The sequence below is a fragment of the Paramormyrops kingsleyae genome, chromosome 15 (assembly GCF_048594095.1).
Source record: "Paramormyrops kingsleyae isolate MSU_618 chromosome 15, PKINGS_0.4, whole genome shotgun sequence".
Classification (NCBI taxonomy): domain Eukaryota; kingdom Metazoa; phylum Chordata; class Actinopteri; order Osteoglossiformes; family Mormyridae; genus Paramormyrops; species Paramormyrops kingsleyae.
In genome coordinates, this window is record NC_132811.1 from 14,820,743 (window position 1) to 14,843,632 (window position 22,890).

Genomic DNA, 22,890 nt, shown 5'->3' on the forward strand with positions numbered 1-22,890 from the left:
CCATGCCAATAACTATACAAAGTAACTTTACATCCACATCCGTTTAATCTTTGGGTCAAGTTCCCATTTAATAACGATATTATAAAGGTTACAATTATCACAACGTGAGGGTTACTATCGTTTATGGCATATTGGCGGTAAAAACCATATGATCTCCTTGCCACCTCACCCCTATGCCCCTGACCCCCTCTTGCCACAGTGATCTGTAGCTTATTCAGCCCACACTGCCACCTAGTGTCAACCACCACTACCACAACAAAATAATGAATGGCCCCACACTAAATTTCAGTGAAGGTCATCAATGGAAGGATGCAAATTCACAACTACGGACTACAATTCCACACCGTTCATGCTGCCATTGTTCTGATCCTCTGGTTTATATTCAAACTACAACATAAGAGAAATAAGAAAAAAATGTTCTTGGCACATGTTCAGTAGTAGCATATACAAAACACAAAATTAAAATGTTAAAGATGTCACTTTCTCTCAGTTTAGAACAGGGGTCTCCAACTCCGGTCCTGGAGAGCTACCGTCCAGTAGGTTTTCTATCATACCCGGCTTCTGATGAGCCACACCTGTTCTCAGGTAAATACCAGGAACAGGTGTGACTCATCAGAAGCCAGGTGAGACAGAAAACCTACTGGATAGTAGCTCTCCAGGACCGGAGTTGGAGACCCCTGCTTTAGAAGTACAATAAAGTCCTGAGGTATTTTCTTGTTCGTCGCCTTCCATTGTGCTTCAGTGGCCAGGAATGGCTGGCTGAGTTTCTGCCGTGGGGGGCTTGATGAGCTCATAATTCTCATCGTAGCAATCCTCCAACCAGGACTGCAGTCAGGAAAGGAACAACGAGTCAAGAAATTTTAAAGACTGGCTGCAGGTGCCACAGTGGCTTTAGGGAGAAATTTATCGAAAGGCAAGGAAATGCTAAGCATATATATCTTGCCAGACTTGGAAGACCGGGAGCGGTCATAGTCACTCAGAATAAAGATATTCTGAGCACCACGAGTTTTATTTCCTAGGACTCTTCATATGAATCATGTGACGCTTTTATCCAAAGCAACTTACAAATACAGGGAAGGGTTACAATTTTTTTTTATTGTATTTATTTTTTTTGTGTGTTCCTTGAGATTTGAACCCACAGTCTTTGCATTGTAGTTGCAATGCTCCACTTAAGCTATGGTACCTACTACAAAATTAATACATTTTCATTTAATTCATTTAACTGATGCTCTTATCAAAAGCAATTTAGAGTACATGTACTTCCAAGGATTACCATGGGAAAATATATTACCAGTGTTGGTGTGTTTGTTTTGGAATTATGTGTTCACTAAAGCTAAGCACTGTTAATCATGAGCTAAATCACGTACCTGTTGTCCTGGATCATGGCTATTGGCTGCTTCAGACTCCAGGACCTCAGCGGGCATGTTTGGGGGATGTTCTATGCTGTGGTCTCCCTCTTCAGCCCCTGGTTGGCCATTATTCCGGTAAACAGGGGGCTGGTTGGCCTCAGGACGCTCAATTTCTCCAGGCTGCTCCTGCTGCTCCTCCTGCTCCTCCTGCTGCTGCTCCCCATTTCTTCTGAAGCATTTTGCTAGCTTGTAGACAAACTTTATGAAACAAAAGGAAATGAACATTTGTTAAAGCCAGTGAAAACCTAGGTTCTGTAAAATCTATTACAGAAGGAAACCAACTTAAAAAAAATTTGACCATTCACTGTATGTACAGGTTACTGTCAAACTAAAGGTAACATTTGTGCAAATGTGATGGATTTCAAATGCATATGCTTAGCAGCTGACTTTATGCATAAGTGTTGGGTATGTCCAACTGCCAGTTAGGATCTGATGATGTTCCATGAAGAACCACAACAGGTGGAGATGACAAAGTCTGAAGGAAAATTACTAAGACTATTAATGGAAAGATGGAATCAATGAGGTTCAATATTGTACAAAAGCACAGACTCTGTGAGTTGCTGCTTTAGTTTACTATCAAGCGTGAGCTGAATAATGTGTATGTCACATGTGTCCTTCACCCTAAAACAACATAACTGCAGTAGTGTCCCAGACACCTGTATTTTCTGTGGCAAGGTACCCGAGACACTTTTGTTACATGCTTAAAACCTAGTGGGCATTTAACATGCATTTTCAGTGTGGTTTCCATTATTTTTGCAGTTACCTAAACCTTGTCATTAAAAAGGCCTTTTACAGGTTAACATGCAGTTTGTTTACAAAAAATGTAAGAAGTTAAATTCTTCAAAATAATACAGAAGGAATACAGGAAGATATGGAAACATTTTATGAATGTGGTCCACAGAAAGCATACTGTACACCAATATTTCTCAAATCAGTTCCCGGAGAGCCCGAGATGTTACTCCTCTTACTAGGACAAAGTGATTATTTTCGAATGTTTGCTAAGTCAAAGTCTAAAGAAAACAGTCTCATTGTGCTGGGGACAGTCTGTATGTCTTTGCTTGCAATCCAAGACCCTGCTTAAGTGCTAGTGCCAGACATTTCTTCTTCAGAAAATGGAAAATGCAGAAGCTGCCACCGTCTTACCAAGGGCAGGAGTGTCACAGCAAGGAGCAGCCAATGTGTGTTTCGTTCTGACAAGAAAGTCGTAATCTTCAGTAGTTCTGGCGCAAATCTGTCCGACAGCATCTGCATGAAAGAAATTAAATGTCAGTGGTGCTTCTTGAATCAAAGCTAATAGTTTTTAACAGTAAAAAAACTATGAACTTACCGTAGTAGATGTCCTGATTTTTATACAGTAGGTAAGGCACTGATTTGGAATAGTATGAAAATCCTTGTCATTCTGCTATAACGAAAAACACGAACAATGCATTAATTCAACGGTGTTACAAAACAAAGCTTTTGCATCCATTGGATTGTTCAGAGTGGCACAATGACAGTAGATGGCGCTGCTACCCCACATCTCCAGGCTTTGAACCGTGTCCTTGCTGTGTGTATACAGTTCACATTCCTCCCGTTTTGAAGGATTGCTCCCACAGTACAAAAACATCCATTTAGCATCATTGCCTCCTTTGAATTATGCCCAGAGTATGTATGTAGCTTTGTCCTTTGCTGGCTTGGTTAGGCTCCCTGTGCCTTTGTACTGGATAGTTGATAGGCAGTTGCATGGTTTGCATTCAGCTTAACCCATACATTTAACCTTAATAGCTGGGAAATAATCATATTGGTGTGGTTCAGTGGGTTAGGACTCATTATCAGAAGGTCGCTATTTCAGTTCCTAGGGTTGAGTGATGTCACCATTGGGCCTTTCAAAAAGGCCCTTAACCCCAATTTCTCAAAATACTGACTGACACTGCTTTCTCAGTTGTGTGCCACCTTGGATAAAACTGTCTGTTAAATTAATAAATGTAAATATCTGTGCATATGAAATTACAATGTAGTTTGCAAACTAATCCTTGGGTATCACGTCCTATCTCCGGTCTTTCGACAAAGGTTCAAATGGAACTTTGATAGTTTAACAAGCAAGTCTACTATGCACCAAAATTCTGACATTACTGCAACTTAATGAATGCTATTGATACTGGTTGATTTAGAGTAGAGCAGATTGCCCAATTTAGTTAATCTCATTTAGTGAAATCAGCTACTAACTAAAGAAAAACACCCCTAGCAAACTACTGTATTGAACTGTTGCAACCTCTATCAGCTGTTAATAACAATCCAAACAAGTGCTTTACTCCCGACAATGGTTACAGATTACAATTAATTGTTCTTTACCTCTATCAACAGTTACACTCGTCATCTTAATTGCTGTGAAAAACGGGTAACACCTGTTTCTTACATCAGTTAAGTGTTGAATGCTGTTGATCAGCTGGGCCAGTTTGCTTCCTGTATCCAGGTTCAAACCTTCTTGTTCCATAAATTCGTGAGCTTTCAGTTTTACATTTTGAATCTAAAAAAAAAACCGGTTGAATCAGCACAGTACAGTACACATTGCACTTAATACACAATTAAATAACTGAAGAGACATGGACGAAACGTGCTGCACATAAACATGAGATATATACCACGCAGACGTTTAATTACCGTTAACGCACATACCTCTTTCCGTAAGAAGTACAGCGCCTTCAGACACTGACCGACTTCTGCATCCCAATGGCTCTCTTCCTTGTTGTTCAAACAGACAAATGAAACGCTAGTCTTCCATACCTTTTTGAAGAATTCTATGTAGTAGTATTTTTCTTTGCTCGTTTATTTCTAATTATACATTTTATTTTTAAGTGATTATTATTGTGTCCAGGTGTTCTGACGAGTTGAGCTACCTATCGAGACGTGCTACCGAGTCTTTCTACGCATGTGCAGTTCCACCATGTTGGGGTTGGGGTAAGGGTTTTAGGGTTATTTGGGGGTTAGGGTTATCTATTAGCACTACGCTAGCCAAACTCGACAAAGTAGCTGAACTCGTCACAACACTGGCTTTGCCAGATTACAGACTCACCGCGACCTACTCTAGATAAACAATCGAAGGACGGATAGATTAAAATACGTCTTTAAAATGACATGAACAAAGTTAAAAACACTGGTTTAGCATAGCTGGACTTGCCTGATCTCTAAGCTTTCGTTTCATTGTTTTCGAGGTCTCATCATACTGTAACATGTCGGTGGGGTCGATCCATTCATCGTCTTGTCCCAACACGGCCACCAAAATATCGCATCCCAGCAAAACAATGCACGCTTTCCCAAACGTAAATGTCATATTTAGGAAGTAAGTACGCGCTCGCCAGCTTGCTATATTTAATTTTGAAAATGTAAATAACGAGGGACCGCAGAATTAAATGCTGTTACTTTCACCAGCATGGATGTCACGACATTGTAATTAATGTATCGATGCAGCCACTCACAGAAAGTTGTTACATAATACTAATAACACCTGTTTTCATTTCTCGTACTGTATTTACTTTCACTTTCTTGACGAAAGGAAACGCGCAAAGCATGTCGGTACCGCGCTGTTGTCCTTATTTAACATTAATAAACTATATTATCCGTCAGATGTAATCAGTCTACACCATTTTGGAATAAAATTACACTTTTAAAAGAAGAATTAAACGTAATTTCGGTCATTTAAAGACGGCGTATACAAAGACCATAAGATGTTTGAGAGGCCTTTATTGAGATGACAGCAGCAATAACTCTTCTTTAGACATCCAAGGAAGAGACAAAGCTTTAATTAAAAATATTTTATTTGAAATATTCTCACAACATTTAAAGTGACAATTCCAGAAAAAAAGCACAAAGAAATAGTGTTTGAGGTTGAATTAGCTTTGCATCAAATTTACCTTGACAAAGTGCAAAAATTATATATAGGAGAAGAGAACATTTTTTGCGTAATAGGTAATTACTCTTCAGCATTTCTTTCTATTATATTAAACATGTCAAATTGAAATGTCATGCTGTAAAGCCAGTTGGGTATAAATTTCAAAACAGTCACCAAGATTTCTTATCATATTAATACCAAACATAAGTAAATTATTTGTAATGGGAAATGCAAGTACAGCATCAATACTTGCAATCATTTCTAGAATAGGATTTAGATCCTTGTCATTCTGCACAAATAAGACCATAATTTAAAAATCAGATTTTTAAGGGGTCCCATAAGGATTCCTATAGGAAAATGAAATGCATTTCTCATTAATAAAATTCCTTAAAGTTATGCTGAAAAATCCTTAATCTCCAGAATTTACAGTGTCTTAATGGCTGTACGGTAAATTCTGCAGAAACGGGAATACCATAAAATTAAATTAAAAATGTAGGAAACACAGAAGCGCTAGCTTTTTCCATTATCTCACAAAAGAATAGTTACACCACAATTACCACACTCAAACTTGTTACTTTTTGATATTATTGCAATGAGATGCATTCTTATAGACTAATTCAAACATACTGCTCTCTCAAGGCACAATATACATACTATCTTTTTTTACACTATGATTTGAATGGAAAATGTGACCAGGAATACCATTCGCGGCATTCATTTCCTCACTATCAGATGTATAAACGTACCTTCAAAAACAGAGCAGTGGAAAACGGTGAAATCTGAGTGATCCAGCACAATGATGGTTTCCGAGAGACCATGTCATCACATTTTTTTCCTCAGGCTTGCTTGGGGGGGACGGTGACAGTGAAGGTGGCGATTTTGTACGCTGATCTTCATGGGGAGTTCCTCTGCCGCCAGCACTAAGGTCTGTGGGCCCAGAGCGTCACGGTTCTGTCCGCGGACGATGACAGGAAACAGAGGTCCTGCACGTGCCACCGGCACTGGATGACCTTGTCTGCGTGCTCCCCTGCCACCATGACGGGCAGCTGCTTGGTCAAGTCCCCTGAGGAGACACAGCATGTGGCCATTTATAATGAGCAGCTGCTATAGTCACAGCCCCCCCCCCCCCCCACCCTCAAGGGGCAGCCATTGAAAAATTACTGCATCCTTCACAATGACTGAGGTGGATGAGTAAGTAATATCAACAATTGTTCATATAACTCGCTGTACGCCCCCCACCTTGCAAGTCGGTGACCTTGACCTTGCCGTCATAGGACCCGGTCAGCAGGTAGGCCGCCCCTGGAGAGAAGCGCACTGAGCGGAGGTCGCTGGCGTGGGGCCGGTAGGTCTGCACAATCCTGCCTCCCCGTATGTCGTACAGCATGCAGCTGGAGTCTTCCTGGCCCGTGGCCAAGAGCCGGGCACTGGGGTCCATGGCCACGGAAGCTACCGCACTACCTGGGGGGGTCAGAGTGGTTTATTTTGGCATGGGGGTGGAGACAGGACTAACAAGACAGGGAGAAGCAAAAACCGAAAACAGCTGTTTTGGGGTGAAGACAAGGGAAACACGCAGGAAAACTAAACGGCCGTGTGGCTGTGGGAGGGGCTACGATGGAATGGGGGCTTGGGTGAACATTACTCACGTCACACCTTGTAAGCATTTTCAGTACAATGTACAAGCATGAAGGAGCTATTGGCAGCTCAATGAAGAAACAACAGTGCCATCTAGTGGACAGTCTGAACTAAAACAGGGTGGCATTTTTTGCTAGTAAGATCAACCAATCTGGAAACACCGTGGAGACGTACCTGTGCCGTGCAGCGTCGTCGCCACCACCCTGACACAGGTAGGGATCCGCAAATCCCAGAATCGCACGGTTTTGTCCTGGGATCCCGACGCGATCATCCACCCTCCCCAGGTGTAGAGGGACAGGATGTGGCCTGGAAGCAAAAACGAGTAGAACGGCATGGAAGTTTCAGGAACGATCTGCTTCACTCTTCAACCCCAGTCCCCGCTGATGGGTGGGATGCTGCCCCTCGTACCCGTGTGCCCGCTGAGTGCGTGCAGCCCCTGGCCCCGATGGCAGTCGGTGGTGTAGATGTTACAGTCTCCGGCCCCGGCGCTGATCAGGATGGCACCCCCGCTCTCCGGCCCCTCCATGAAGGCCAGGTCTCGGACAGTCCCATTGTGCATGCTGAACTCCAGGTCTGGACCTACAAACATACACAATTCATATATTCCTATCATTGTGGGGACTCTCCATTCATTTTTGTGGGCATAACCCAAATCCTAACTACCATAACCTTGTGCCTTACCCAGTCCTAACCTTAACCATAAGTAACCAAAGTACAAGCCTTTTGGCTATTTCAGTTTTTTGATTGCGTTCACCAAGCTGCCGTTTTATAAATCAGTCACTTGCTACATCGAGCAAGTTTCGGTAAGACTTACTGACAAGATGTTTAAATTTTTTCTTAAAAATGGTTCTCACAAAAACAGGTAAACTCACAAACACACACGGTAATCTTGCTTCAACAATAAATGTCCAGCAGGCTTGTTTTCCTTTAACCATTTCAACCCAATCCGTTTTTGAGCGTTTTTCTATCCCTTTGATTTTAGGCTTATTACACTGTATGTTCATGAGTTACCCACATATGCTGTATGTTTATGTTTCAGGACATCCTGGGCTACTCAGGTCTGTCATAATTTGATGTGTAAATACTGACACAGTCTTCATATCCTTTTTATGAGGAAAAACTACTGGCGCCTATTTAAATTTCTCAATGTTTAGTCACATCTAATATAAACATTTGCAGGCACTACAAATATAATCAAATATAATTATAAATGTTGAGATTAGAGTCTCTATGATGTGGGAATGCAGGGGTTTCATATATTTAAACATACATAAGACAGTTTTATAATCTACTGCTGAAAGTTTATCGTTATCGTTTTTCCGCCCATATATACTATGATTGGTAAAGTGAAATTTAAGAATTAAACTGAGTCAGCATTTTAGCCTCAAACAACTAACGCACGTCATTGTGTTTACATATGGAAGGTATTCCAATTACACAATGGATGCCTTCTGATTCAGCTGGTTTGACAGAGCTTGACATCAAACATACATACAAACATTTGTGAATAAATATTACGAAAATATCAAGTAACTGTCGTCCTAATAAATAGAATGCTGTGTTTTGTTGTTATTTGTAGTATAACTCCAGACAATTTGAGTGTTTCTCTATCCCTTTATTTATATGCTTATAATAAATTAAGCATAAAGTATCATTAATCATCTAATGTGAATAATATGGTTATTTTATGGACTATTAGGGGTGCGTTTTGGTGAAAAATGTTTAAAATATGCGCCTCATTGAACACAGGATTACTCTGGGATACTTTAGTGCACAATGCTGCAACTTGGACGACCGGATCGATTCCAATGATATGTGATTCTTATATGTGTGCTACACATATCCAAAGTTATGAGCCTGAGATTATTGGGTGTGAAAATCAACACATTTTGCATGTGTCAGCTTCTCAGGGTTAAATCTCTGTCTTTTAGGTGGAAGACAAAGACATCCTAATTAAAGCACCATCCTTGGAGAACCCGGTGACCTGCTGTGGAGCTCGGGGCCCGGAGTTGGGGGCCCGGCAGGACGTCTCACCTGAGGCATTATGGGTCTCCACACTGAAGGGCAGCACCTTGACGTACTTGTCGTTGGAGCCGGTGGCCAGCAGCTGGCCGCAGTGGCTCCAGGCCACGCAGTAGATGGAGCCCTTGTGGTGCTTGTTCCTCTTGAATTGGACGACGGGCTGCTTGGGGACGTCTGAGCCACTAAGGAGGAAGGTCATCATCTCAACCTTAACATAGTACCTTATCACAGGCTCCATGTGACAGACTAAAATGCTGCAAATTAAAATTCTAAGAAGGCACTGGTCTTCTGCCTTTTCTGCATTACAGACGCTCCTCTACTTACGAATGAATTACGTTCCAAATGGCCGTTCGTAACTTGAAATGTTCGTAAGTCGTTATTCAACATCATTTTAAGGGTATGTGCAAGTACAAATAACTAGGGTGCTGGGAGTTCGCACGCTACGCTGCTGTGTGGCGAGAGTAGAAGGCAGAAGTCATACGAGGCAGAACTGGGGCGCAGAAAACAAAACAGGAAACGGGAGGCCAATGAACACAATTTGGACTTACAGTCCTCTTCGTTCGTATGTCTGAAAGTTCATAAGTCGAAAGTTCGTAAGTAGAGGAGCGTCTGTATATTCAATATCCAGCATGGGTAACAGAAGTCCAGCATAAGTATCCTCTAAACCAGTACATCCCAACCTGGTGTTCTGGGACCCCCAGATGGTCCACATTTAAGAACATAAGAACATAAGAACTATACAAACGAGAGGAGGCCATTCGGCCCATCGAGCTCGCTTGGGGAGAACTTAACTAATAGCTCAGAGTTGTTAAAATCTTGTCTAGCTCTGATTTAAAGGAACCCAAGGATTCAGCTTGCACTACGTTATCAGGAAGACTATTCCATACTCTGACTACACGCTGTGTAAAGAAGTGCTTCCTTAAATCCAGTTTGAAATGTTCTGCTTCCACTCAGCCCCCTACTAGACAATCTACACTTTTGACCCCCCCACCCCGCTCATTCAGGGGTGGGGAACCATCTTCCATGGGAGCTCAGAGTTTCTGCTGGTTTTTGGGCTGTTAACTTGTATGGAGTGTAGGGGCCAAGGGAACCAACAGGTATAAGAACTTATAAAAGAACTGATGTTGGAAACCAGGACAGTCTGCAAGCTGGTACAGTATGATATAGTAATGCTTACCACTGCTGAACAGATGCTATAGTGCCAAATATTACATGAGAGCACCTCCAGTCACCCTGTAGACGGGCAACATGCAGGGATCACCTACCGGGTATCAGGGCCATTCGGGTAGGCACAGACCCGGAGAGTTTTGGAGTTTGAGCCGACGGCATACAGCTCGCCCGAAGGGTGGAAGGCCACCGCACGGACAGCCTGCGTGTCTTCCAGGACGCTGACGGCCACAAAGAGAGCCTTGGGCTCCTCCTCCTGGAACACAGTCAGTACAGCGATTGCCCATAGTCACCCACCTAAACAATGACTTTCTTAAAGAGACATCTGTCAAACAACATTTTTAAGGAAAATGCTTCTAATGTATGACTAATTTGTTCAGTACCCTATTATATTGTAACTAGAGAAACCTAAAGGAATCATTTTTGTTGAGTTTGAACAGAATCCACCAATCATGTGCTTAGGAGGCCGCAGGGTCTTTGGTTTTTCATTGTGTCCCAGCAGTAAATCGATGCGTTAAGCCATTGTTTGAACAGAAAGTATCATCTTGACTGTCAGCTACTAAACTTCAAAGCTGCTTAAGGGCTAAATATCTCCATTTTATCTTGCCTTTTCCGATTCAAGTGACCGTAACTGATCAATTAGCACCTTAGCAAGACCTGAATGACATCTACTTTTATACGACCTGCTTCCATGACGGAGAAGAAAGACCTACCTCCATGAGCCTGCTGCAGGTCAGGGAGCAGTCAGACTCCTCCGCAGCACCAGCCTGGGCAATCCTGCCCTTCTGCATACTGGGGTTAGACAGCCATGCCACAGTCATCCACACAAGTCATCTCCCTTGGACATCAGTCAGGTGTGAGCTTAGTGGCGTTGCTGTGGGAGCTGCCTGCTTGAGAAGGCCCACTCACCTCCGGGGGATGAGAATTGGGGATTCCGTCAGCAGGGGCATGACACAGGCTCTGTCCGTTTGGGGCGTGCTGCTGACCATATTAGGGCCACCCCGCAGCATTTGTCCCTCAAGAGTCTGATTGGTGGGTTGGTTGTTGTGGGCGGGGCCTGTGCTCCTCGGCCTCCCGTTGCACTGCTGGCTCAGGGACTGCACGTCACCTCCTAGGTGGTCCATTCCCACATTCAGTTCTTCCAGCTTCTGAATGGACCTGCATGGACAAACACATGCATACAGTTAATCTGACCACAAAGCAGATTCTGACAAACATGCTGTTTCCCCTGCTACCTCAATACAAGTGTAATCCAAAGGATGAGAAACAGCCTTGCAGTTCATAAGCTTTGAAAATATTCATTAATTGATAACACACTTCTACATTAAACTGAGCTCTTAATAGACTTCTCCCCCAGAGATGTGTAGAACATTGGCCTGTATAGGCCACAATGTTTTAATGTCTCTTCTATATATTATAATAACATACAAATCAGGCTCTTTCCTAAGGCAGAGGAAAGCTGACTTATGTTTGACAGAATTTTGTAAAATAACACATTTGTGGTTAATGGGACCGTAACAAATGAAAATAAAAGACATCAGGATAATTCATTCAATAGCTAGCAGAATACGGATCTTATGACAACATACTGCTGTCGTGGCATTGCCCTAATGCCATATTTATATCATCCTAAAGGACATACAGGTAAGTACAGAGAATGTGTGCATTTAAAAAACAGACATAAGACTGCTAAGTAGGGTTGCAAAGGGGCAGAAAATTTCCAGAAACTTTCCATTCCATGGGAAGTTAAGCTGGGGAATTTTGGAAATATTCCAAGTTGGAAACTTTCCATGGGAATTAACAGGAATATGTAGGAATTAACGGAAAAATTCCCAGGATTTTGCAACACTATTGCTTAATGATCAGAAAACTCATTAATATTAACATTAAAATCCCTGTGGAACATCTCCTGGTTTGGAATATACCTCTAGAATAATTTGCAAAGCCAAGGAAACAGGTCTACTGAAGGCTGTCCAAGAAAAAGCAGACGTGCTCTGGAAGGCTGACCTGTTGAGGAACTTCTCAGTGAGGTTCTGCTGCGCCTTGGGCCCCTCCTCTTGGTGTACCCCCCCCTCCTGTAGCATCTGCCGGTAGAGCTGTCTCTGCTGCTCCTTCTGTTGCAAGTGCTGTTGCACGCGCATGCGCTGCCTGCAGTACTCCTGGAACTGGTATAATGCAGTGAGGGGGTATAATGCAGTGAGGCACGGGACGGGGGCGCAGTGCGAGTGCCACAGTGCCAAAACGGCAGTGAGTCACGGCACTGCTCCCCCCTCTGCAAATCTGCAGTTCCCATCCTACTGGGCTCCTGGGTCACTCTTCACAGTTGCCTTTACAAATTAACCCCAGTCTGGCTGCTCAGATCCATTTAAAATGTACTGCTGAATTAAAAACATTTCTTACCCAGAAAAATCCAGCCTAACACGTATTAATCATTAGAATCTGTGATAACGAGCCTGCCAATTCTGCCTTGGAACCAGCATTCAACGAATGCTGAGATGCCATCTCTGGCTTGGTAACTGCAGGAATCGATAATTATACCCCCCTTGGAAGGGTCACATCGGCCAATCGTATGCAGCAAATGCAGTAAAATCCTAACGGTATGATCTCTCCCTTCCCTCTGCAATGCTGACCAGACAAGATCCTTACTGGGATTTATGACCTGATAAATTTAGAATGGTGACAAAAGAGGACAATGCCTTATGTGGAACCGAGCACCTACAGACTGCAGTAAAAGGACTACAAAAAAACATCAACTTGGTCTAGACAATTTTCTGGGGGGAGGGTGGTTACCTCATTGTTCTCAGAGGACAAAGCCTCGCCACCGGGAGCTGAAGAGGATCGTGGGAAATGGGGTGACCCAGAACCTGCCCTACTATCCACTGGAACGTCCAGCCTGCAGCATTAAGGAGGGAAATCCAAATCACAAACTACACAGACCCAATTAAATATCTTACATTCACCTCATACTTAACACTTTTCAGCTTTGCTAGACAGTATTCGGAATCATGAAATGGGCCAGAGTCTCATTCAGGGATTATACTACGCATGTTAATAGTGGGTTATGTAGTGAAACAACCTTCGGTCCTGTACACCTGGGAAACTATTCAACCTGAAACACAAAACTGTACTTGGTGCCTGATAACAATGGGTTAGAGACCAGTGCACCCAATAGAATACCCACATATACTATATGCTGTACATGCAATACATGCAGGCACATCACATTCATGATGCTGCTCAAATATAAAAAATATTCAGCTCTCATAACAGCCCACCATCTGTCAAACGATAATGAACCAAATGTCTAAACACGGCAGCTGATCACAAAAATGCACGACGGATGTTTGAGATTCAGAGCCAGATCTGGAAGATGCAAGTAATTCCAATACTGAGACGATGCTATGAACAGGAGGCACTGGAATGCGGGTCCGACCTCTCAGGAGAGTCCCTGGCTTGGAAACCCGAGTTCTCCATCAGGTTCCGGGTCAGGTTTGCTCCACCAGAGTACTGGAAGTTGGCAAAGGAGTGTGACAAGGGTGAGATCTTGTTTTTGACATCGGCCACTCGCTTCTCCTTGCCGGACAGACCGCTGGTGAGGCCATCCAGGGCGGAATTGAGGGACCGGGACATGTAGGTGTCGGCGGACTGGGGCCGGCGCACGGGGGATACGGGGCAGGGGGACAGCTTGCTGATGAGGGGGGTGAGGAGGTCTGCTTGGGCCGCCTTGGTCGGCCTCATCAGCTTGTCCACCTGGATGCTGAGCATCTTCTGCTGAAAGGCGCAGGAGAAGACGTCCGGAGACAGACTCTGCAGCCAGGAGAGGAGGCTGAGGTCCAGGTCCTCGCAGCCGTTGCCGCAGAGTACGTCGAGGCCCAGCAGCACCTCGCTCTCCGTGATCTCCTCGCCCGTGGCCCGGCTCTGGCAGAACTCCACGCAGCACTCGTACAGCACGCCCTTGATGAGCAGCTGGAAGAGGCGGTCGCCGCTGGCCCGGAAGCCCGCCTCGCTCAGCTTGCGGTTGGCCGGGATGAACTCGGCCGTCATGGCGCAGGCCTCCTCGAAGCAGCGCACGCGGGCCGTGCTGGGGCTCCAGTCCCGGTACTCGGCATGGTGCGTCAGGCGCGGCAGCGTCAGCAGCAGACACAGCTTACGGTAGTCATCCTTGGATGGGCAGCACTCTTCTAGGGAGTGGAGGCACTGGACTGCCTCCCTCATGGTCAACTCCAGCTGCAGGAGCACCGAGAACAGGTCAGTATTAGTCAGTCAGCCTCTCTCTCTCTCACCCACACACACAAACGTTTGTATTCACGGTATTGTGGGGACTCGCCATTCACTTCTATGGGCATAACCCTAATCCCAACAATGACGACCTTAACCCCTCCCCAGCCCTGATCTGAACCATAAGTAACCAAACAACATATAAGGCTTTTGGCATTTTTAGTTTTTTGATTGCAGTCATGGATTTTTCTAAAACTGAGTTTGCACTTGTGGGGACCGGAAAAATGGTCGCCACAACATCAAAAAAAACAGGATTTTATCACATTGTGGGGACATTTGACACCCCCAGTTTATTATATGCATAACTCTCACACACACGGGGAAATTTAGACCGTGGAAAACAGCAGAATATGAGCAATACAAGTCCCATAAACACGGAACTGGGGCAGAAGTTCAACCCAAAACCCACAAAGGCCACTATCCTCTCATCACCACGGCGACACAAGAACCCCCCTTCTGGAGACTTTGAGAATAAAAAACAAACGTCTTTGTGATACAAAAATTTTCTGGGTTTTGAATGTTTGTGCTGTTCACTCCTGGGCAAAGGGCCAAACCCAAAACTGCAAATGATTAAGCTTTTAATGGACTCAACAGCAAATAGCCAGAAGATATTTTAGAATACTTTGAACACCCAGACATGTGTTAGTTCAAATTTTATATGAAACATATAAATCTTCCCGCAATTTTACCTTTGCATACAGGAAGACCATGTCAGTGAATTTCCCCGTTTCCAGCACTTTCCCACAGGCCTCTGGAGGGCACTTTTTCAGTTGTTGCTCATTATCTGACCAATGATTTGTTGGTAAGACCATTAAAAGCTTAATATTATGCAATTTTGGGTTTGGCTCATTTTTTTGCCCAAAGAATCAACTTGCCTTTAAAAAGTCCTTCACTGACACTGAAAAAAGAAATTCCCAGGTCAGGGCACCTCATTGTAAAGAGCCACCAAAGTCAGTGTGGTACCGGCGGCAGGCGACAGGCTCCTCAGACGCTCTCCCTCTTACACGCTGGGGCTCCTCAGACATGCTCCTACTTACACGCTGGGGCTCCTCAGACGCTCTCCCACTTACACGCTGGGGCTCCTCAGACGCGCTCCCTCTTACATGCTGGGGCTCCTCAGACGCTCTCCCACTTACACGCTGGGGCTCCTCAGACGCGCTCCCTCTTACACGCTGGGGCTCCTCAGACGCGCTCCCACTTACACGCTGGGGCTCCTCAGACGCGCTCCCACTTACACGCTGGGGCTCCTCAGACGCGCTCCCACTTACACGCTGGGGCTCCTCAGACGCGCTCCCACTTACACGCTGGGGCTCCTCAGACGCTCTCCCACTTACATGCTGGGGTTCCTCCTCGGCGGACATGGCGTTGTTCACACAGAGAGCCTCCAGAAACTTCTGCCTCAGGATAATGTAGCGGAATCTGGGGACGTGCAGCAAGGACGTGGGTTTGGTTTCAGCACTGGTGGGGGCCAAATCAGCCCCAAATCCCCAGCCCCCCTAAACACTCCCAGACCTCCCACAATACTCATAGGGACATGTCCAGCCCATCCACCTGCACATCTACGCCCTGGACATTCAGAGAAAGCAGTGAACGACAAAGAAAATCCAAACAAAATGAAACCAAAAACAGCTCGTTGTGAAGCACATGGAGAGGAATATCTAGAGACGAAACTGATGCAATAATTATAGTCTGTCTCGTTTAATCAGGGTCACAGAGATGCTGAATTTACCCAGCTAAGCATGGGGCACTGGGCGGGGTGTGGTCTGAATGGGTCACCAGTCCAGTGCACTGGGCAGGGTATGGTCTGAATGGGTCACCAGTCCAGTGCACTGGGCGGGGTGTGGTCTGAATGGGTCACCAGTCCAGTGCACTGGGCGGGATGTGGTCTGAATGGGCCACCAGTCCAGTGCACTGGGCGGGGTATGGTCTGAATGGGTCACCAGTCCAGTGCACTGGGCGGGGTATGGTCTGAATGGGTCACCAGTCCAGTGCACTGGGCGGGGTGTGGTCTGAATGGGTCACCAGTTCAGTGCACTGGGCGGGGTGTGGTCTGAATGGGTCACCAGTCCAGTGCACTGGGCGGGGTGTGGTCTGAATGGGTCACCAGTCCAGTGCACTGGGCGGGGTGTGGTCTGAATGGGTCACCAGTCCAGTGCACTGGGCGGGGTGTGGTCTGAATGGGTCACCAGTCCAGTGCACTGGGCGGGGTATGGTCTGAATGGGTCACCAGTCCAGTGCACTGGGCGGGGTGTGGTCTGAATGGGTCACCAGTCCAGTGCACTGGGCGGGGTGTGGTCTGAATGGGTCACCAGTCCAGTGCACTGGGCGGGGTGTGGTCTGAATGGGTCACCAGTCCAGTGCAAACTGCCCTGGGGATAAAATGTATAACATTTTTTGTATTTACCTTTATTCTGACCCATTCAAACAAATGGCGTTGGCGCAGTGTGGACAAAAAAAAAAATACTAAACTGGTTGATTTAATAATAATAATAGATACTTTATTGATCCTCTTGGGGAAATTGTCTTTACACCTCCCACAGCTTGCTCTTTTTCATAGAGTAAGCCGTCTGTGAAGGGCAGCCACCCGTAGCAGCACCCAGGGAGCTGGGGGTTAAGGGCCTTGCTCAAGGACGGCAGACGTGCTGACGGTTGGGTTTGAACCGGCGACCTTCTGATTAGAGGCACACAGGCCTAGCCCACTGAGCCACACGCTGCCCATTTAATTGAATTTATTTCTGATTCACAGAAAAGTCTAGAATATAGTCAGTTTTAGGTCTGTAAAAATTTCCTTTAGGCTTTTCAATGGTACCTTTGTACCTAACATATTCATAATTATTATAAATTCAATAACTTATAATAATATCAATATACTACTACATATACATTCAAAGTATCAAAGACATACAATCAAATACATTGTAAGTTCTGAAAAGGTAAATTAAATTGAATTTATTGATATTTTAAGATATAGGTATCCGTCGACTTGCGTCTATTTCTGACCTATATCACAGACTGAAAGTGAATTTGGGCGTTTCTTGATAGTTACAGGGAAGAGGGAAAACAAGCACAGTACTGTAATATATCCAGTACTATATGGCAAATAATAATGAAAATATTTTTTTAAATCACCACTTTACAATAAAGAGATTGCACTTAAATTTAATGAAAAATTAAGCAAGAATTGCACTATGAAATCAAAAGATGCACACAGTACAAACATTGGCAGCTGAGGAAAGATAACGGCACCTGAAGCTGCAGTGAAATTATATTTTATTGGACAGTGCAGTCATTTTCTTTCCATGTAACAAACTGGCACAGTACAGGTACTGTATCTGCATCATATCTGCTTATGGTAGCTGTCCATCACATAGACATTACTGCATGCAAACTGTATTACAATTAATTATGGGTAGTCGGTCAATATACGGCCGGCAGTGCTGCCCATGTTCCTGCACCTGGTACACTAAACGATACAGTGGAGATCGAAAGTTTGGGCACCCCAAGTAAAAATGTGTATTAATGTGCATAAAGAAGCCAAGAAAAGATGGAAACATCCCCAAAAGCCATCAAAATGCAGATGAGACATTCTTATAATATGTCAAAAAAAGTTGGATTTTATTTTCATCATTTACACTTTCAAAATAACAGAAAACCAAATAATGGTGTCTGCAAAAGTTTGGGCACCCTGCAGAGTTAATACCTTGTACTGCCCCCTTTGGAAAGTATTACAGCTTGTAAACGCTTTTTGTAGCCAGCCAAGAGTCTTTCAATTCTTGTTTGAGGTATCTTCGCCCATTCTTCCTTACAAAAGTCTTTCAGTTGTTTGAGATTTCTGGGCTGCCTGTTACGCACTGCTCTTTTAAGGTCTATCCATAGATTTTCAATTATGATAAGGTCAGGAGATTGTGAAAGCCATGGCAAAACTTTCAGTTTACGCCTCTTCATGTAATCCACCGTTGATTTTGATTTGTGTTTCGGATCATTATCCATTTGTAGAAGCCATCCTCTCTTTAACTTCAGCTTTTTCACAGATGGCATCAAGTTGGCATCCAAAATTTGCTGAAATTTTATTGAATCCATTTTTCCTTCTACTCGTGAAATGTTCCTTGTGCCACTGGCTGCAATACAACCCCAAAGCATGATTGATCCACCCCCATGCTTAACAGTTGGACAGAGGTGCTTTTCATTAAACTCTGTGCCCTTTTTTCTCCAAATATACCTTTGCTCATTCCGGTGAAAAAGTTCAATTTTAACCTCATCGGTCCACAGAACTTGTTTCCAAAATGCGTCGGGCTTGTCTATATGTTGTTTTGTGAACTTCAAACGCTGATTTTTGTGGTGTGGACGTAGAAGAGGTTTTCTTCGGATGACTCTTCCATGAAGACCATATTTGTACAAGTATCTCTTTATAGTGGAGTGGTGTACCACAACTCCAGTGTCTGCCAGATCTTTCTGGAGGGATCGTGCAGTCAGACGTGGTTCTTGATTTGCTTTTTTCACAATCCTGCGAGCTGTTCTGTCTGATATTTTTCTTGGTCTTCCAGTTCTTGCTTTAACTTCCACTGTTCCTGATGACTGCCATTTCTTAATTACATTCCGAACAGAGGATATTGACATTTGAAAACGCTTTGCTATCTTCTTATAGCCTTCTCCTGCTTTGTGAGCGTCAACTATTTTCAGTTTCAGTGTTCTAGACAACTGCTTTGAAGAACCCATGGTGCTGATTGTTGGAGCAAGGCCAAATGAGTCTGGGCATTTAAAACCTTTGAGATTGACAACGCCTGGTCTTTCCACACAATGATTGTGAACAGTCCCTGACACTGTCAGGTCTCAGCTTGCCAAAGGGGGCAGTACAAGGGATTAACTGTGCAGGGTGCCCAAACTTTTGCAGACACCATTATTTGGTTTTCTGTTATTTTGAAAGTGTAAATGATGAAAATGAAATCCTACTTTTTTGACATATTATAAGAATGTCTCATCTGCATTTTGATGGCTTTTGGGGATGTTTCCATCTTTCCTTGGCTTCTTTATGCACATTAATACACATTTTTACTTGGGGTGCCCAAACTTTCTATCTCCACTGTACACCCGCTAACATACTACTGTGCTGGATTCTGGCATCTATCTATCAGTGTATATTATTTACTATGGACCTTGGACATAAATGCAGTTGGATATTACTTGACATGAAGCTGGTCAATGGATACTTGTACATCGATTTAACGATGCACCTTTCTGGGCAAAAAAATTGTATTGAAGGACAGATCAAGCTAACTTTACTTGCAGTGCTACAATTATGATACTGGTTATTCTTACCATATCTGTTGAGAACCTACATTTATTCTATGTACAATGTTACTTTAAGGTTTTGATTGTAGAATACACCACAATAACTGCTACATTATAGCATTATACCAAATGCTAGGCTATAAAATCTCTGTTACCTCTTTCGGTCAAACTTTTCCATGCATTCCAAAGGCTGGATGAACTGAAGGACCTCGTCCCATTGGCCGTCCAGCACCAGCTGCCTAAACCAAGCGATTGACAAATTCACAAAGGATGTGAAGGCTAGCAAAGGATGGAGACCACATCAGCCACCGGGAGCCCTAATAGCTCTGCCCCATTAGCCTGGCAGTCTGAATGGAGGTCTCAGAATTGACTTGAGTGAGTTACAATGAGTTACAATGAGTTAATTGTAACAATGGGATTTTATAATCAGAGGACAACAAATGATATGACTATAGGCTTGAACAATAATACAAGTCTTTCCTTGAACCTTTGGAGTACAGGTCTTTCCCCATAACCACTGTTACTAGTTACTCCATTTTTGAGTAGTTTAATAATTGATTTGATATGCCAGACCCACCACTGTCAAGATCTTCAGAAGGCAAATAAGTGAGAAGTCTAATATAGAACGCATTATAACACTAATACAGTATGGCAGACACAGGAAGCTGACATGCTAGATGTACTCTGAGTAACCTTCACTCAGCAGTGCAGCGAGTCTCACCTGAGGAAGAGCATGTCGTCCGAATAGAGGCCGTTGATGACGCCGCTCTCCCTCTCCAGAGCTAGCATGCTGATGTGCAGTTTGCGAGAGTTGAGGAAGTCTAGGATCAATTTTATGATCTCTGTCTCCCTGATGTTAATGACCTCCTCTACAGTCATGTTGTCCTACTTTAAGGAGAAGAAAAAAAAAGTGAATCAGGAAATAGGTTTAAATGAACCTCTAGGTCCTTCAACCACGGTGGAAATGCCAGTATGGCTGAAGATGTAAAAGAGACTGATGAAATAGTATAATATGGAGTAAACATTGATAAACGCCTATTTATCTATATTTCAGACTAAAGTTCATGCCTATTGGAATGCTACCAATTGGACAATCTCTGAATAGTACATTTTGCATATCGCCCTTTCCGAAGCAGTGGCCACAGACCCCTTAACAATGAGAATGAGTGATACGCCTCATAATAATAACGAGAGGAAGGTGGCGCTCCATTGCAGGTATGTTACAATATCTTACTACGCTTCGACGATTTAACGCTTTATGATGTAGTGACAATTTAAGGTGGTCCACACCCCGGAATACCTAGTTCCACATATTTTAAAACAAAAAAAGTTATACCAATTGCGTAATTATGTAGTCTGTCTTTTTAGTATAGACATTAGGTTTTAATTATTTTAACTCCCTACCCAGTGTCCCTACTAATAAAAAATATTAGAAACGATTACATGAATTACATAAAAAAACTGAGAAGAGGAATGAGATCAGGTAGCGAACAAATGCTGTGCAATGAAACTGGACTAAATAGCAGCTCTGCTCAATGGGTCACTTAAACCTTATTTATACGACTAAGCACCTAAACAGCTTCACAAACGCCTCACTGCGACACGTCGTCAATTTAAACAGTACAAATAACGATAAATACCAGCAATCGTCGATTTCACTCATCCAGTCCCCCCACAAAACACATCAGTGGCGCAGCGTCGGTGCTCATAACATTCATGAAATCACCGCAGTTAAATGTATGAAACTGAATATACGCCATCATCGACAGAAACGCAGCGGATCAAACGCGCCCACGAAGGTATCGGAAAAGCGAGCGGTGTAACATTGCGGTTCCGTTTCCAGAGCAGGGTTACAATCTCACCTGGCCGCCGCTACAGACACATGAAACGGGGGCAGAGATCGCGATTCTCCGGTACAAATATCGTTAGCGCCCCTTTTTAATCCGGGACTGCTGGAGTTCAGCTACAAACCCCCCGTTCTCAGTTTCTCTATCCCCAGCATTTCTCCGCCCATCGTTTTTTGGTAACGAACCTCCTAGTTGCCAAGAAGATCGCAGCATCTACCTTCCGCACCCATGCGATCGCCGGCAAACCCTCCGAAGCGCCTACGGTCAAAAAGCGCTCAGAAGCGGCTCAGCGGGGACCTTCCCTCCTACCCCGGACCTCGGCGTAGGAAAAGACACTGCACCCATTTACCTGCTTTGCTGCTGGTTATAGGTCCTTGAAATACCTTTAAGTAAAATAAAGGTTGGGTTGTGCGCACACAGACCCACAAACCTCCGAGAATCGTCTCAGGTGAGGATTTGTAGGTACATGCGGTCTGAACCTCGTCACGGAAACATAATCAATCCTGCGCCGAATTAACAGGTAGGTCTAAGATGATGTTTGTTATTGCGTGTTTTTAGTAATTTCACGACTTTATTAACAGACACCTATAGACCAGAAAAGTAATGTCCAATAGCTGCAAACGTACGATAAACCCCCGCAGGACGTACAAAACGGAGACATCAACAAATGCGGCGTCAATGGGGGGTCGGGACAGAAACACGTTATTCTTTAATAGGAAATATATGATCAAGCCGGAACCAGCGAGTGTCAGAAATAGTCTGTTTTTGTCATATTACGTAGAAACGCTATAATCATGTTCAAAGTAAATTTCTGAATACAAATTATTTGAAATATCTCTCTAATACACCATAATTACCATTATTTTGTGATGTTTTGATGCAATATGCAATGGAAAAACACAACCAAGATGTTCAAGTCAATCCATATCGAGTGAGTTTTTAGTTACAGCCCCTGTCAGTGAATTTTCCCCTTTGTTTCATATGGCGAGGAGGTCGCCAATGTAGGTTTAGCGTGTGCAGATGATCTAACCGGAGTAGTTAAATGTATGGTGCATCTCCGCCGCCAAACCCCATCTGTCTCTGCTTGTTCTGTGGACCGCAAGCTGGGCCTAGTCAATTAGCACCTTTTCCATGTCCTCTATCTCAGCTTTGGTGGCCTTAACCTTTCTAAAATGCAAAAAAGAGAAACTTTTGCTGTGCCATTTATGTCCCATTTCCACAGAATTATTCACATATTAATACAAGTATCATTAAACTGCACACAATGGTGAATGGAGGTAAAATATATATTTTTTTAAATCGGGATTGATTAATACAGATTAATCGGCAACCATCTTTACACTTATCCTGGTGACATTAAGATTCCGGAAATTGGTAA

The 22,890-nt window shown here is 43.8% G+C and overlaps 2 protein-coding genes across 12 annotated transcripts; both read right to left on the reverse strand.

The window, feature by feature from the left end:
- Positions 1-42: 42 nt before the first annotated feature.
- Positions 43-4,940, reverse strand: LOC111840121 (uncharacterized). 3 transcript variants are annotated; one of them, XR_011982657.1, is made up of 8 exons: positions 4,567-4,940; positions 4,065-4,130; positions 3,805-3,915; positions 2,737-2,811; positions 2,553-2,654; positions 1,368-1,607; positions 689-825; positions 43-502 (listed from the first exon to the last, which is right to left on the reverse strand). XR_011982657.1 is itself a non-coding variant. In XM_072699641.1 (7 exons), exons 1-7 carry the CDS (start codon positions 4,717-4,719, stop codon positions 739-741), a joined length of 831 nt encoding a protein of 276 aa, XP_072555742.1. In that variant the 5' UTR covers positions 4,720-4,940; the 3' UTR covers positions 43-738. The 3 variants fall into 3 exon arrangements, 2 of the variants coding, with proteins under 2 accessions (XP_072555742.1, XP_072555741.1); XM_072699641.1 differs by having other exon boundaries at positions 43-825; positions 2,737-2,808; XM_072699640.1 differs by having other exon boundaries at positions 43-825.
- Positions 4,941-5,185: 245 nt separating this feature from the next.
- Positions 5,186-22,516, reverse strand: LOC111840082 (WD repeat-containing protein 47-like). Of its 9 annotated transcripts, XR_011982834.1 has the most exons (16): positions 21,528-21,691; positions 20,387-20,553; positions 19,821-19,904; positions 15,711-15,795; positions 13,532-14,325; positions 12,889-12,991; positions 12,106-12,263; positions 11,008-11,256; positions 10,812-10,890; positions 10,197-10,354; positions 8,944-9,113; positions 7,318-7,488; positions 7,084-7,215; positions 6,517-6,735; positions 6,024-6,340; positions 5,186-5,624 (listed from the first exon to the last, which is right to left on the reverse strand). XR_011982834.1 is itself a non-coding variant. In XM_023804516.2 (15 exons), the coding sequence occupies exons 2-15, from the start codon at positions 20,542-20,544 to the stop codon at positions 6,198-6,200; spliced, it is 2,703 nt and encodes a 900-aa protein (XP_023660284.2). In that variant the 5' UTR covers positions 20,545-20,553; positions 21,862-22,516; the 3' UTR covers positions 5,186-6,197. The 9 variants fall into 9 exon arrangements, 8 of the variants coding, with proteins under 8 accessions (XP_023660284.2, XP_023660290.2, XP_023660288.2 ...); XM_023804516.2 differs by lacking the exon at positions 21,528-21,691 and adding an exon at positions 21,862-22,516 and having other exon boundaries at positions 5,186-6,340; XM_023804522.2 differs by lacking the exon at positions 21,528-21,691 and adding an exon at positions 21,698-21,855 and having other exon boundaries at positions 5,186-6,340; positions 20,387-20,550.
- Positions 22,517-22,890: the final 374 nt, after the last annotated feature.

Coding starts and splice junctions, on each gene's coding strand:
- LOC111840082 (XM_023804516.2), bottom strand. CDS start 20,544: ATGACTGTAGAGGAGGTCATTAACATCAGGGAGACAGAGATCATAAAA. Junction 19,905..20,386: donor GACGACATGCTCTTCCTCAG/GTGAGACTCGCT, acceptor CGCTTGGTTTAG/GCAGCTGGTGCTGGACGGCC. Junction 6,736..7,083: donor GACGACGCTGCACGGCACAG/GTACGTCTCCAC, acceptor TGACCCCCCCAG/GTAGTGCGGTAGCTTCCGTG.
- LOC111840121 (XM_072699640.1), bottom strand. CDS start 4,719: ATGACATTTACGTTTGGGAAAGCGTGCATTGTTTTGCTGGGATGCGAT. Junction 3,916..4,064: donor TGTACTTCTTACGGAAAGAG/GTATGTGCGTTA, acceptor TTTTTTTTTTAG/ATTCAAAATGTAAAACTGAA. Junction 826..1,367: donor GCCATGATCCAGGACAACAG/GTACGTGATTTA, acceptor TCCTGACTGCAG/TCCTGGTTGGAGGATTGCTA.